The 16,270-nt window shown below is 35.4% G+C and overlaps 1 protein-coding gene across 1 annotated transcript in view; it reads right to left on the bottom strand.

Annotated features, from left to right (window-relative positions):
- Nucleotides 1-16,270, bottom strand: part of LOC111865391 (protein furry) — a 284,199-nt gene that overhangs the window by 10,061 nt on the left and 257,868 nt on the right. Inside the window, exons 45-51 of the mRNA XM_023853369.2 lie at nucleotides 12,939-13,013; nucleotides 4,763-4,945; nucleotides 3,524-3,658; nucleotides 3,171-3,355; nucleotides 2,661-2,853; nucleotides 1,537-1,809; nucleotides 1,192-1,380 (exon numbers count right to left, since the gene is read on the bottom strand). Of these exons, the coding sequence (XP_023709137.1) occupies nucleotides 1,192-1,380; nucleotides 1,537-1,809; nucleotides 2,661-2,853; nucleotides 3,171-3,355; nucleotides 3,524-3,658; nucleotides 4,763-4,945; nucleotides 12,939-13,013 (1,233 nt within the window). The remainder of the gene's footprint in view (nucleotides 1-1,191; nucleotides 1,381-1,536; nucleotides 1,810-2,660; nucleotides 2,854-3,170; nucleotides 3,356-3,523; nucleotides 3,659-4,762; nucleotides 4,946-12,938; nucleotides 13,014-16,270) is intronic.

Here is a 16,270-nt window from a genome sequence, read left to right as displayed (position 1 = left end):
TATGCATTTCTGGACCCATGTTGTAATACACTTTTTTCTTCTCTCTATATGAGGAGTCTGTTCCTGAAGTTTTGCCATTGAGTTTTGATACACCTGTATAACTTCCTCACTAACAAGAAAACTGCAGGAAAATTCTTTAGCCAATGGTAAGCCTTTTCATCCATTAAACTCAAGGTATTACTTAGAGCATATTAAATCCATGGTTTTAACCTCTAGATCTGTACTGCACATTGGTGACCAACAACAATTTTGATTCACCACAGGCTCTAACCTTAGATTTCTCTGCTACGGTTCAAGAATACAGATAAAAACATGTGTATGGCCAGCTATTCTCAGAGCAAGAAATTACTTTGTAGAAAATTATTGAAACATAGATATTTTACAAGATCTTCAATGGATTTAGTGTTGCTCTTCCTTACATTTTCAACATAGAACATTAATGGCAAACTTCGTAAGAATTTTTTTGAAAGATTCAAAGGAAAGATGTGTCACCTTACAGTACCCATAGCTGCCACTTTATTTTTGATAGTGCATCTTTTAAAAATGTTATCAGTTTATTTGCAAATCAACAGCAACAACATCATCATCAGTAATCTGTCAGACGACAGGTCCACAGTCTCTTTCAAAACAATTCCTCCACTTAATGCGATCTAGAGCTTTCTTCTTCAAATGACAGTATCCTCTTCTGTCCCCAAGGTCATCCAGCATCTTCTTACGTCTTCTTCCTCGCCTTCTTGTCACTTCTATCTGCCCCTCTATCTTTCCTTCAGTAACTTCTTTTAGAAGGCAGTTTCTGCGTAAAACGTTATCAATTCAATTAGCCTTCTGTTTTCTTATTTCATGTAGGATATTCCTCTGCTCACTGACTCTAATTAACTCTAATTAACAACATACTTCTTAAAAATTACTCACTGGGAATGCTCTACTAACAAATACAAACATTACTGAACATGGATGACTAATTACTTATAAAGAGTTCAGAGAGATATTTATGGAAGGAGAAGACAGTATTTCTTTAACAGTGCTTACTTTAAATGTGGGAGCTATTTTTCATAAAGTTTGTAGTCAGCATTTAGAAGATAAAAAGAAAACATTATTAGTGACACAACACGAATGGACTTGAGATTTTAAAAACATAAATAATAATTATCCCTGGAGTAATATAAGTAATTCATTAGAAAATTGCAGTACTTGATTGTTATGAGCTACTGCTGTGAGAGCAGCCACCATCTTGTTGGAAGCTTCAATGAGTAGTAATAACTGGAAGTGCAGCTTGTAGAGAGCTCGTCCCAGATCTAGAATCAGCTCCTCATTGCCCAGCTCAGACTGATTCTCTCCAAGCAAGTTTAGCTTCACAGTTGTCTTCACAGCATCAATACACTGCAAACACGTTAATGCGGCAGAATGCTATGTACATGTGACTATTGAGTGACAGTGGAAATACTAAATATGTAAAACTCACATTAACTTCTTCAATGACGTGATATGCACAAGAAATATGTATGCAGATATCATTTATTCCCATTCGTACAATACCTCTGCTACATGGTCCTTCCTGTCTAGGTAAGTCTCCCAATGTTCCTGTATCTCCAACATCCCAAACCTGAGGGCCTCAGTAAGACGAGGACTAGCGACTACATTGGGGCTGATCCACACATGCGGTGGCTCTGTCTGAGTTGAAAGCAGTTCTGTAACAACAAGTAGTCGTGATCCTAACAGTGCTGCCCCCTGTGAAGTTGTTACAGCTGCACTTCCAGAGAGATACTGAGAAGCTTCTTGAGTCAGGGATACAGTTTTGCTGCTCACATCCTGAAAGAAAATACCAAATTGACAGTTATTCTTACCTGCAGCATTCAGCTTGTCATTTGTTTATTAGCTATGTAAGCACAACTGTTTATACAGAATTACAGAATAACACAAAGAACATTATCTTCTGGAATATGTCATGTAGTCCAGTAGAAGTTGGCTATTGTTTCAGATGATCATACTGCCTCTGACTTCACATTTCCCCTGAAGGTCACAAAACTTCTACCAGGCTACATGGCATCACATCCCAAACATGATTCAATCACTGGCACTGAGAAGTTTTACATTTACTGCATGTTCACACAAGTCTTTTATCATCATTTTCTATAGATTTCTAAAAGTAAAAACATTTCAATTTGTATAACCATCCTACAATGGTAGATAAAAAACCCACACATTCTTAAATGTAAGTACAGAATTTCTGGCATTTACAATCAACATTTTGACATGCCATGAATTTCAGCTTCATTCAGGTAATAAAATCTTTCCTGTGGATTAAATCTAACAGAAACCCTGAAGTTTATTTCATTGATGAAGAAACAAAGCATTTTTCAGAACAAAGAACAAGGCATTGTTTTCTTACAGCTAACAATGTCAAATAATATTATAAATCTTTTTTACAATCTTACGTGCAACTATTTATTAACTTAAAAGTTTAAAATTTAGAACTTAAAAATATTAAACTATTAAGTAAATAAACAGTTGCAGATAAGACTGTAAAATAAGATTTATAAGTGGAAGAGTACAACAGGATGTTGCGATACAATATTACTGTCAAATAATTTTATATCTGCAGGAGATAACTTCCACGCCATTAAGATTAAGCAGATAAAAGGACTAAAAACATCATTCACCTTAATAAGCCGATGCAATAACTGAAACAGTTCTATAGGAGAAGCTGGAATCTGGTTGAGAAGGGACTGAATTTGAAGTCTCCACATTTCCTCAGTATCATCTCGTGCAATTGGTCGGAAAGCCATGAGAGCCGAGAGATTTGGAGATGCATTGCATGGAGTTACATCTCCCAGGTCACCAGTACTTGAACCACTGAACAGAACAAAGTTGACAGAAACTGATATGATTAAATGTCACAAACATTCAAGAAAAACCAAAATGTCTCAATATAAATTTTACTCGTAATATAAAATTCAAAATGGGATTAGCTATTCAATATTTAACGATTTATTAAATTTAATGTGCATAAAACCGACAAGTGATATCAGTCTTGGGGAAATTCTCATAAACTGCACAAACTATATGAAGCAATTTCAAAAATACAATGAGATAAAGGAGAATCAGTAATAGTTACAGTACTGTATAACAAATTTGACTACCATATGATGTGACATCATAATAATACGTACGATGTATCTGAGCGTGTCCCTGAGTCATGGCGAGTCCGATGTTCATGCAAACTGAGTGAAGATGGTGGATAAACTCCACTTCCTGCTGCAGAACTGCCACCAAACTCTGGGGCAACAGCCACTTCATCCAATGGAGATTCAGAACCTACTTCATCATCTGAAGATTCCTCAGCCACACCTCGTGGCTGAAAGAAGAAATCCTTTTCATTGTAGGTTACAGATTTAAAATTTCCTCAGCATGCAGTCTCTTATTTAAATAAATTTGTTGACTATATAATCAATAGGTGGTGCACACACCTATTTGAACAGTAATGTTTCATGAAGAAAAACTGACAGCTGCTTCTGCAACATACCTTTCTCTTTCCTAAAACAGGTGTTTTCTCACTCAGACTTTCTTCCAGTTGGCGAAGACTTGGTTCCCTTTCTGTTTCTCCATCACTCAAAGGTCTCCGCCTCACACCCCAGTTGAAATTGTCTGTACTCTCACCCTACAATGAACACCAAATATATTACAAATACAATGAAAGTTTCAGAGTGTATTAAGATTCAGGTTCATAATGACACTAAAAGCAGGACTTCTGAAAATTTTTATAATTCAGCTCACCTCATTTTATTCCACCAACACAAAAATTTAAATAGATAAACTCTATTCTACATGCCAACAATTCTTCCTTTTGTGTTCTGCTAAAAGAACTTAAGGTCAACATTTTTGAACTGTGATCTGGAAAGTACATATAATGATTACAAGAATGATTATGAGGAGACTAAGAAATCGAACTACTATACTACACTCAAGAGGAACCTCATGATGTACAAAATTTAATAGATATTTCGATCTCTTACAATTCCTTACCTGGAGTTTTATTTCATTTGTATTATTGAAGTCATTTTGATAGATTACATATCCAGAAATAAATACAAAATTCTAGTTGGGAAACCTGAAGAGCAGAGACAATTGTGGAGACCTAGACATGGACGGGAGGATCATTTTAAAACAGATCTTAGAGAAACAGGACCTGAACTGTATTCATTTGGCTTAGGACAGAGTCTAGGGTGGGCTCATGTAAACACAATAATGTATGCTCCAATTCCATAAACAAGGGAAATTTCAAGACTAGCTAAGCAACTATTAGCTCCTCTTGCTCGCCTGTGCTCCACAGAGTTTGTTACTGAAACTGGAATAAAGGGGGGCACTTCAGAAGAAAAATATAAGGTATAGAATGAACAAGACATAAAACCATATCTCTGTATATGCAAACATGTTCGTTTTCTTTGGAAATATTTTGAGGAAAGATCTATGGGTTTTCTGCAATGGTGAAGCTATAAGAAAAAAAATCTTACTATAAGTCTAATGTTTTAATAAATAAGTTATGACAGAAAGGAATAACATTCCATCCAGTTTGCTAACAGATTTATGAGAATAGACCTGTTTGTGATCTCCCCTTTTCCTATCATGAATAAATAGCGTTTGGCAACAGAATATACCTTTTTTTTTTATTCTCTACTTCTATGTGTACACTTCTCTAAAATAATATCTTCCTTATTTGTATCATCAAGTATAAAAACGTTCCAAACATACAATTAATCCTTACCTCGACACTTTCACTCTCATATTCAAGGAAGTCAAAGTCCTTGAATACACCAAACTGCTCAGTTGCACCCTCATCACGCCGAGACCCACCAGAGAGATCATTCATTGGGCCTGATACTTCTTCTGTTGATGATGCCATACTTGACTGGCGTTCCATCAGATCTGAACTTTGGCTGAAGATCACCTATCACACAATATCATAATTAAAAGTTTGTATAAGTGAATTATGCTTAACAATCAAACTCTACTGCCATTTTTTAAATGCAGTATGTTCAGACAACCATCTGTTTAGAGGGATGCAACTTCTCTATAGAATTATAAAATAATTTATCTATATTGTCAGTTAGGCTCTTTCACTGCAAATATTCACCACACTTGTTGCCTATGACATATGATTTTGATGCTTTTAAGACGAAACTTAAGAATTATTTGTTGTGTAATGTCTTCTATTCTCTTCAAGAATTATTTAATAAGTGCTGACATGGACTGCTTGTTNTGGATGAAATAAATAGTAATAATAATAATAATAATAATAATAATAATAATAATAATAAACATTATTATTTGTAACAAAGAGATGCAGTTTTTCAAACCCGTTTCTCTCCCGTGGGTTTTAATCATAACCCACTTAAAAGAATCACATCCTGAAGTAAGAGTACAGTCTGCCATTACATAAATGAAAAACTGACAGTTTTATGTCAGATTTAAGGTTTTCACAGCAGTGATTATGAGGAGTAGGGTCTTCTGAGATGTAGTTTAGAAGAAATGTGATGTTATGGATGAACATACCACCTCCATCTTCAGGGTCAAATAGTAAGCACAGCAAGAAACCAGCAGGAGGCAGGGGGAAATATCTTACTCCAAAACACCAGGCTCTCTCTGAACTACATGTTGTTGAAGACTATAAACTTCTTGACATTTTTATGACCAAAAAAATTATCAAGACAAAGTAAATTTAACTATTCACAGTTATAATAAAAACATAAACCCATAAAGGCTCAGGAAAAAACTCCACATCTATTTCTACATTATATGTTTACAGAAATTAATTAATTAATTCGATAATTCATCTGCTTTCTCTCTCTTTTTAAACAGAATTACAGACACACACATAATTAATAGCGAACATATGTACTGTGCAAATTTCTGTTTCCCAGCATTTGCTTGTGACAAGCACATGCAGTGCAACATGCAAGAACATAGTTTAACATGCAAAAGTACACTCCATTCTCACCATTACACCCAACCAAAATGCATACAAAATGAATATGCAAACAGCATTCATATGTTACTCACATGTGTGCACAACTTTTTTAGAAGAAACTAAAATTCAGGAACCGCTGATGAAATTAAAATATAAAAATCAGGATCTGAGGGGAAAACAACTGTATTATCTATTTATTACTCTCCCCTTGTGTAAGTTTAACTATAATTCTGGTACTATACAAGCAGGAACAAAAATCTGAATTTCATAATTAATTTCAAAGCTGAAAATATGTCAAAACCCTTACAAAAGTAAAAGCATGAAAATAAATGTTTATTCATTTATTTGAAATCACTGGTTATATCAAATGTACTCTTTTGTTCATTTTAAATTATGAATTTGGTTTACTGCAAATATTTACAAAGGATTTTAACAATAAATTTAAATACACCTTCTAGTTCTAGGAATTCCTACCACAGAAGGATGATTTACCACAGTATGATCATCAAGCAAACTATCAAGCTGGAATTTGGACTGCAATAGGCCCTATGTACCATGGCATTAACAATTAAAAAGAAAGTCATAGTATACATTTCCAACAGTACAAAAATATTATCTGGTTTACTGTGTTGAATATTTTTTATATGCTGAGTCAAATTTTTCCCTTGCCTAAATGGAAATGATTTATTCTGAGTTTAATTTTCTCCTAGGTATTATATTACATAATGAACATAAAATTCTAATCATATTTCATTTTAAATTATCCTGTTTCAGAGTCTGAAAACCCTAACACCTTTCTTGAAATATACTTGAACGTAAGCATTTTTATTTCTCACATTTGTTTCAGAGACACAGTTCAGAAGAAAAGTTTTACGCAGACATATTTTTGAGCTCCTCATTGCTAATACTCAAATTTTACCTTTGTACTTTTACTAATATAATAATTTGCTTATTCTTTATGTAACAGAAAAACAAAGGAAACACTTTTGTTCCCTTTCATTTTTCTCCCTAACGATTTTGACGGTAAGTTCTCTGTAGCCAATCCATGATCAAGATTAGAAATTCAACAATTCGTTTGGTTTAATCAATGAAGTGGGTTAGAATACAAATTCTCTTCTAATTCACTTCCCTTTCTAGCTAGGTAAAATTCTCTTGCACATATTTTTGTTCACTCTTCTGAAACATGCTAACAGAAAAATGACTGTCTGGACTTATGAATCTCTTGCAAATTTATATATATATATATATATCATGCAGAAGTAGAAAAAGACCAAGAAGAACGTGGAGGAAAACAATAGAAGAGAAAGCTCTAAATGAAGGCAAAATATAAAATGAAGTTAAAAAACTGGTCAAGAATAGGGTCCAATGGTGGCACTTTGTGGATGCCTTATGTTCCTCCTAGGAGTAACAGAAATAATGACAATGTGCATAAATATACATTTGTATTTCTGTTTTCTCATAGTAGTGAATATTAGGATTATGATCTTCTGGGTTGTGATACTGTATAGTTTGGCAGATATGTACCAAACTCTCTTCTAGACAGAAGATGAAGGCAGTAGGTTCCTTCAAAATGTTGGTACCTATCCACCACATTACATGGCATCACATCCCAGAAGACCATAATCTTCAAGCAATAAAATGACATAGTATTCTTCCTTAAAACTTGCTTCTGGGAAGATGTCCCATCTCAGAGTCAAAAAATACATTAATTTTTTGTCATAAGCAATGTGTTAAAAGTCTGCAAGAAGGCTGGTTCTATTAAACATTATTCTCTGGTTTCTAATGTTCAATTTTCTTCTCTCAGTGCCCACATACTAAGAAAATTGTACCATCAAAACCAGACACTAGGGACAAGACACACACAACACAACATGACTTCAAGATTGTACACATGTATGAATCTATATAAAGTTGTGGCCTGTTTCTTCTGCATTAGTTGTGTACAATTTTGAGAGTTTTGAATGCTGACAGTATGTATTAGAAATTTTAGTTAAACGAAACAAAACAGTAAGAAACTGTTTCTCTTATAACCTATGAAGTCGGTAAAAAGGGATAAACCTAATATTCTGATATCACAGAATGAATCTGCATATTTTCATGAAGGGCTATCTAAAAATATAAAGATTAAATGACCATTTTAATTAAAAATGTAACATTTCTAATAATCGACTGATTATTTTAATTATAAAATACAACAAAATTAAATAAACGTGTTGTTTTATTGATTTCTTGCTGTTGTAAAACACTCAAATAACTGAAATGAACAATTTCCACCAACATTACAACCACCACCAAGTTACTTTGAGTTTTAACATTCCATTTTTCAATAATATATAGACTTTTACTGACCAATTAAGTAACTAATCATCTAACCACTTCTCTGGTAGCAATCCAAAGGTTCAACACTCCTTGTTCCAAAAATACTAACAGATATGATCCCAAATCAGTTTCAGCCTACTTCCATCCACACAACCTACATTCCTACGACTATCAACCATATTCTTTTGGCCTTTCATGCAGTTTTATCACATAGATTTCCTCATCAAAATTCCATATTCACTTCCTGTCACCCCACTTGCCATAAATCTTCACCTCCATCTCTTATACTACCCTAACAATACTGGGCAACCAGTTACACAATATAATTAATGTATTGCTTACTACACCTACTTATTTTCCTGTGCGCATTCTTTTTAAATATGTCCCTGTAATTCACATTCTTTCCTCAAACTCAGAGATAATATTTTAATATGGATACTAAGCTGCCTAATCAAATAAAACTGTTTCTTTCTCCTAAATACGGAATCCCACAATTCTGAATGCGACACATGCAATACCTTGGCAATGTTTCAACTCATGACCTTGTCTGCTTATATATTGTGTAAGAACTGGATTTATGTTTACATTATTCTTTTATTTCATCAACCAAAACATATTTGTTTCAATAACTATTTTTCAGTGCCATGGATTCATGAAAGTTAAGCTGTGTGCCCTTCCTTGCCTTATGATCAAATTTAATTGTCACATGTGCACTGGAATGTCTTGTGGTTCAAAATAAATACTGAAGTTAACATTCAAATCAATGAAAAACATTTTGAATGTTTAGTGATTAAATGTTTTAATGTTTAAGCATTTTTTTACATAAATGAACATTTATTTATTCTTTAGTATGTACACAATAAATAGTTTATGTAATAACATGATGTAACTGCGTTGCAATTCAGTTACTGTATCAAATAACTATATGCAAACATCTGAGTTAAGATATCACAAAGGAATTTCTTACATCAGTTGTTAAATTTCTGATTGCACAGCGGTGAATATGAAATATCATGTTTATCTCCCACCATTTAATGGTAGCAGTGTCTACCACTGTAAAAATATTCACAGACTGAAATATCAACACCTCTTTAAATAGGCATGTAACAATGGATAGTATGGTAAAATTACAGTAGTTAAGTTGTGCAATACAAAATGTTTCTTACACATGTGTAATGAGGACTGCAGATGTCTACAGTGGATGTTGGGTGTTGAAGAAATGCTCAAACAAAGCCAGATGAATGGGTAATGGCATGTGCAACCAAATCCTACTGCATAGAGGTGTATTAGTCCTGTACCAAGTCAGTATCTGTACAGTATGAGGAAATTAAAACCCAACAGCGAGCTATATGTATGATTACTGATATGGATGCTAAGTGTTCTGCGATTTATGTGTTGAACAACAACTTTAGGAAACAGCACTGCACATGTAGAAAGATAAGACATGTTCTCTAACAAATTCTGAAAGCAGTGGAAACCTGTATTAATGTCTTTCAGCACTGGATATGTTCAAATATATTCTTTTGCTATAAACACAAAACAAAATTATCAGACAAAGGCAAAACTACATTTCTTCCTGACTGCAATTCTTATTGGATAATAACACTACATGAAATTTTATATTATTGTGGCAGTGAACATGGAGATTACAGTCTTCTGGGATGTGACATGGTGTAGTCTGCTAGAAAGTTCCTGATAATTTGTGAGAATCTGCTGTGGCCATCTTCAGAAGAACTAATGTATATATTTTCCCATTTCTGNCCAACACTGGGAACAAGTCTCCAAAACATTGGTTTTTAACTCAACTTCAATGCAGCTGATTTACTGAGAATATTTTAGTGCAAGCAAATCTTTCCTTCTCAATTTACATGGTGTTTGATAAAATGGGTGAAATGAACTTAATCTGCCAGCCTCTCTTTGGCAGTTAATGCTAACTATGTGTACCTTTTCACTAACAAAAATTACACACAAGAATTATAAATATAAAGGATCTGCCTTTGCAGATTCACAGTGAGGAAATTTTTATACTGTAATGTAATAGTGTAAGAATGAAACCATGAAAATTAGAATTAGTAACTCTGAATGTGACACAGCATTCTTGGGTCAGGTGTTCATAGGTTTCCACTGCAATTACATTTCATTTATTATGTGACTGTAAGAATCTAAAAATTATCATCTTCCTGAATGTTACAGTGCCAGTTTCTTTCAAGATTATAATTCTGCATGGAACCTGTCTGCGACAAATTAAGTTCAAAATTTGTTATCGATTATGTGACACTGTTAAGAACTATCATTTTGCAAAACATAGTGGTTTAAAGGAAGCCAGATTATGAACAAGTCCAGAATAATAGTTGTAAACAATTTATCTGGGGTAGTTAATAGTCTACATAAATATTATGTATTTACATTTGTGTTGTACAATCAAGGAGTCATGCACTTTCCACCACCAAAAGCTTCTTTTTTGCACAAAAAGAAAATAAATATCGTACAACTTATAGGTAAATGACTATGTGAGTTTTTACCTTATTAATTGTGTTAATAAAACCATCCTAGATACAGGGTGACAACCACCATCAGATATGGAAAACAAACGAGAGAGATCAAACATTAAAAACTACGGCATTTAGTTAACAGTGATGGAAACATGGAAAATCAGAGCCCAGCTGGAAGCAGTCCCATAATGCTTACTACATACTAATGACTTCTTGAAATTAAGAACCCTTAAAAAAATCCCAGCCATGCCATAGCATTTTATCTCCATATTAATTTCCATCACTGACACACATCAAACTATTATTACTGCTAACACACCATTCTCCTGCAGACTGAACCATGGCATTATCTTCTTATCAACATGACAACTACAGAAAAAATCATTACCATAACCATTACATACTGAGAATGTTAGCAAAAATAAAACTTTTTCTCTAAATTTCAATGAAACAAACACTATGTATTAAAAGGTACTTTCATATTGTAGACCTTAAACTGATAAGTTGATTCTGGTGAAGAAATATAACATTTACGGATCATGAAACCCTTCTGCCGCAGATTATAAGATTCTGTCCACAGGGATCCAATGTATAAATTCAGAATTATGTATCTCTTTATAAGTCTGCTAGTTTCACTGCATAGAGGACAAATAAATTATATAATTTTCTGAAACTTAAGGAAAGACATTTTGGGTTTAGATATCATAGTACTAAACACATATATTTATTAAAGATCTGTATTTTAAATGTGTGCATATAATTAGAATTGATAAATTACTGTGTTGTATAAAAAATGTTTATTACCATAAAACTTCAACATAATGAAAATTCAGAATGTTGAATGAATTATGAAGCAGACAACTGGTTAAACAAAACAAATTCTGAAATCAGAAGATGCTCTGCTAATTTAGATTTAATTATTTTCAATTGTTTACCTTCCAAGACCTTACCTAACACATGATCTCTGAATCTGATGTGTTAATTTTATAAAAGTTATAATGAAAAGACAGCGATCAAATTGTACATTAAAGAAAAATATAAATAAACTTAACTCAAATTAGTTCATGGTCACTGTTAAGTATGCAATATTACACTTTTTATTTACCTTACTTCATTAAATTCACAGTGACTGACCAAGATATCACATACCTTGTCATGCAAGTGTGATCAATATTAACACAGTGTAGGAATTTTCAAGTGTCAAGACATGTGAATATTAAGTTGGTGGAAGGGCAGTTATGAACTGATGTGCATTAAAGAGGCACTTGCTACTGTGATGATGGGATTCTCCATGTAGCCAGCTAGCTAATACCAACTGGGTACGTAAAGTTTAGAATTAGACTAATGAAAGAAGACTAAAAGTGAGATAAAATTACTGCTGAACTGTTTTCATGATAGGTTTCAAATAATCACTGCGATGCCCTGTACATGATATAAAATTCAAATACTTTTAGAGTAAAATATAATCAAGCAGAGTTTGTACTATGACTGAAGACATTTTATGTCCTTTGATAAACACGTATTTATGCATACAATCCAGTCACCAAACTAAAAGCTGTTATGAATATTATTTTCACTTATTAATATGCAAAACAAATTCATTTATTCACCAGACAAAACTAAACCATGTAATCCAAGGCTTGATAACAAAATTTTGACATAATAACAAACTCCATGCAAACTGTTGTGATAACAGAACATAAATCGTATGTTGTAAATAAGAACAGTTTATACGAGTACATAAAATTCTGAAAGGTGCTTAAAGTTAGAAATGTTTGTACTGAGATTTAATAATCACAATATGGAATCAGCTTTTTCTTTTCAGCCATGTTCAGCTACATATTAATCACAGTGAACACATAATCTAATTATTCTTTCTTTGCAGGGATTAACTGTTTCTGCATAGGATGTGCTGTACATGTATATGATCCCATTAAAAACTATGAGTATCATTGTTAATAAAAATAAAGAGTGAGGTTAAGAGCACAGACACATGACACAACATACTGTCATTCCAGTAATGCCTCTAAGTCAATATAACACACAAACTCAGAACCAGCAGCAAGGCTTGCTTCTCATGCGTTTAAGTAAAGACTGAGTACATTATTGTGAGTATTCTTAAATGTGAAAAAGCTAGAAAGCACATACAATGCAGTACTTACGGATGGACTCTTGGGCAGACCTACTCTCTGCCCACATGTTGTAAGGAGATTCACCAAACACTCACGTACACGACCCTGTTCAAAGTGAAAAAGTTCTGAATTTTAGAAGTATCAAAATTACATTACAGTGGTATCTTGGACTTTAAAACGCTACCAATTCATATTAAGTTGTTGTGAACAACAAAACTGTCACGATTTTAGATTGACTATAGATGGGGTTTGGATCGGTAATCAGATTTATTGAACACTTATAGAATGTAACTACAAATAAGGTCATCAATAAAGCCTATAAGGCTATGTTTGGTAAAACTTTGGGACTGCAGCCGCACGTTACACTGTGGTTGTAAGACCCATAATTACATATGGCGCCACAGTATGGTGGCCCAGAGTTAAACTCAAGACATGCAAAGCAGAACTTAGCAAATTGCAAAGGTTGGCTTGCTTGAGTATCACAGGAGCAATTCGAACATCTCCAACAGCTGCACTGGAGATACTCCTTGGACTCCCCCCACTGCATCTACAGTTGGAGGCAGAGGCCAGGGCATCAATCTACCATCTCCAGTGCAGTGATCAATGGAAACCTAGATCCGATAGTTTCGGACATGCATCCATAACTCAGGACATGAAGAAAGAACTCATATTACAAATGGGGTCTGACAAAATGATACTGAGACATGTATATGAAAAACCCTTCACAGTCAGACTTCCTGACAGGAGTGAATGGGAAGACGGGTTTCGGCCCGATAGAAAAGGGGGACTGATCTGGTATGCTGATGGTTCCAAGATAAATAGGGGCACTGGAGCTAGTGTGTACTGCTATGGCACAAGGCAGAAACTTAGTTTCAGCCTTGGGCAGTACACAACAGTATTCCAGGCAGAAGTATATGCCATTAAGGCATGTATTATAGAGAATTTAGATAGAAACTACAGAAATAGGAACGTCTACATTCTATCTGACAGCCAGGCTGCACTTAAAGCGCTTCACAAACACCAGATCAACTCAAAATTGATCTGGGACTGCCACCAAACCCTCATGGAACTGGCCAAACATAACAGGGTACAACTGATATGGGTGCCAGGGCATGAGGGTATTGCTGGAAATGAAACAGCAGACCAATTAGCTAAGATTGGAGCTGCACATCCGTTCATAGGACCTGAACCAGCCTGTGGCATCTCTATAGGAGTTGCCAGAAAGGCAATCAGGGACTGGACAAATATGAAGCACAAGAAATAGTGGTGATCCTTGACTGGACTCAGGCAAGCAAAGGGACTCATACGAGGACCCTCTGCTAGAAGAGCGAAGGAACTGTTGAAGCTAAACAGGAACTAGCTACGATGGGTGGTGGGACTACTTACAGGACACTGTCACCTTAAAGGACACCTCTTAAAACTGGGACTAAGTGACAGTCCCACTTGTGAGAGGTGCCAGGAAGAAAACGAAACAGCCCCACACATATCCTGTGTGAATGTGAGGCCTTAGCTTATGTAAGATTACATCACTTGGGTCAATACTTTATGGAACCAAGTGACTATTTTGATGCCCCAACGTACAAAATCCTGCGCTTCATTCAAAGCACGCGATTGCTGAGGGGATAATCAAAAGGGGAAGCACAATGGACCACTGTAGGTTGCGGTGCAAGGGCCGAGAAGGCCCACCCCTTATATAGTCATTCATTCAACTACAAATAAGGATTATGCTGTCATTGTTCTACACACTCCACAAATCACCATAATCACAATACACGTAAAGTTTTCTCACTTTGCTATGTCTTCACCAGATCCCAACAATGTCTTCTCCTTCCATGCTCACATTCTTACTGCCTGATGACTGTCTCACAACTAACTCATTACTCCAATGTCCTCCTTATAACATGTCCGCATGGACTGCACAGAAAACACCCTTTCACTGTTGCTGTTTCCAATTGCTTAAGTGCAAACATGCTTGTTTGTGAAGCTATATGATTGCTGTACAGCTATTTGTTTCATGGCTGTTGCCTAGCAACGTGTCTACATGTCACATTGCTCCCTCCTTAAGGCTATTCATCCCTGGGAGCCTACATGCATACCACCATTTCTTCTTTTCTGAGGGCTGTGCTTGTGACATCTGTGATTGACGTACCCTTCCTTCCTCATGGCTCATTTCTCACAGTGATTACTCTCCAACTGCTTCTGCTGCTCCCTCTAAAAGCCGCTCATCCTGAGTGGTTCCCTGATAAGGTGTGAGCCAATCCAGGTGTACCCCCACCACCTTTGTTCTAGGGATGTGCTTTTGATATCTTTTCTTTCATTTCGGAGGGGGCTGATTCCTCCATGATGTTCAGTCACTCACTTCCTGTAGCCTAGTCGAAGACCTGACTATTTGCTTTTCGATTTCCAGCTTGACGGTCTATCTGAAGATCCTGCCAAACGTCCTCTCCTTCCTCAGATGTATCTGCTGCCTTGCACCTTGGTCCTTTATTCCATTGTTGCATTACAGGCACTTCCATTGTCTCCTCTCAACTGCTGGTCCTTTATGACTGCCGCCCTTATGCCGTGCAGGAATGGCATGACAGGTCAACAGTCCATGGCACCTTATGGCCAGATGCAGGTCCCCAGACTGGTCCTTCAGTGCTCCAATCATATCTAATGCTGCCTCTTCATCAGGGGCATCCTTCTGCTGTGTTACGGTCTGTTTGTGTTTAGGATTTGTCTCCAAATCCGCATTATCCATTTTGTCCAACCATTCTTCAAAGATATTCACGGCAACCTCCATTTCTTCCAGGCCAGCCTTCATCTTCTCTGGGTTGGCCTTTGCCTTTTCTAGACAGGCCTCTGTTACTTCTTAGCATGCAACTGTCTCTTTTCACCAGGCATTCATACTGGCTTCCAGCCTTTCCTGATGGAAATCCATCTTGGCTATTATTTCTTCTTGAATTGAGTCCATCCTTACTTGCATGACCACTTGGTTGGTTCTTATTTCAACCATTATCTCTTTGTAGAATTCCCTCACTTAGACTAAAAGGCATTTAATTGTTTTTCTGTCATTTGTTACAGTTTTGTAATATGACGATATAATGGTCTAATGCAGTTTCCAATCAATCAATCAATCAATCAATCCCCTTTTCAGCCTGAAACTTGGGAGAATTTTCAGATGAACTGCTCTTGCTTTGTAAAGCAACAAGCAAAACAAGTGATCCATCAAAACTGTAATGTTGGCAACATTAGCATTAATCAACTTATATATAAAACCTGTCTCTTTCCTTCTTTCTGTCCACAGAGATCTCACTCTATTTCTATATGTGGGGTCAATGTCTGATATCAAAAAGGAATAGGCAATATGTTCCAGTGCAATG

This window comes from Cryptotermes secundus, unplaced genomic scaffold (assembly GCF_002891405.2).
Source record: "Cryptotermes secundus unplaced genomic scaffold, Csec_1.0 scaffold295, whole genome shotgun sequence".
Classification (NCBI taxonomy): domain Eukaryota; kingdom Metazoa; phylum Arthropoda; class Insecta; order Blattodea; family Kalotermitidae; genus Cryptotermes; species Cryptotermes secundus.
Note: the sequence above shows the minus strand (reverse complement) of the source record. Positions and strands in the feature narration are given on the sequence as shown.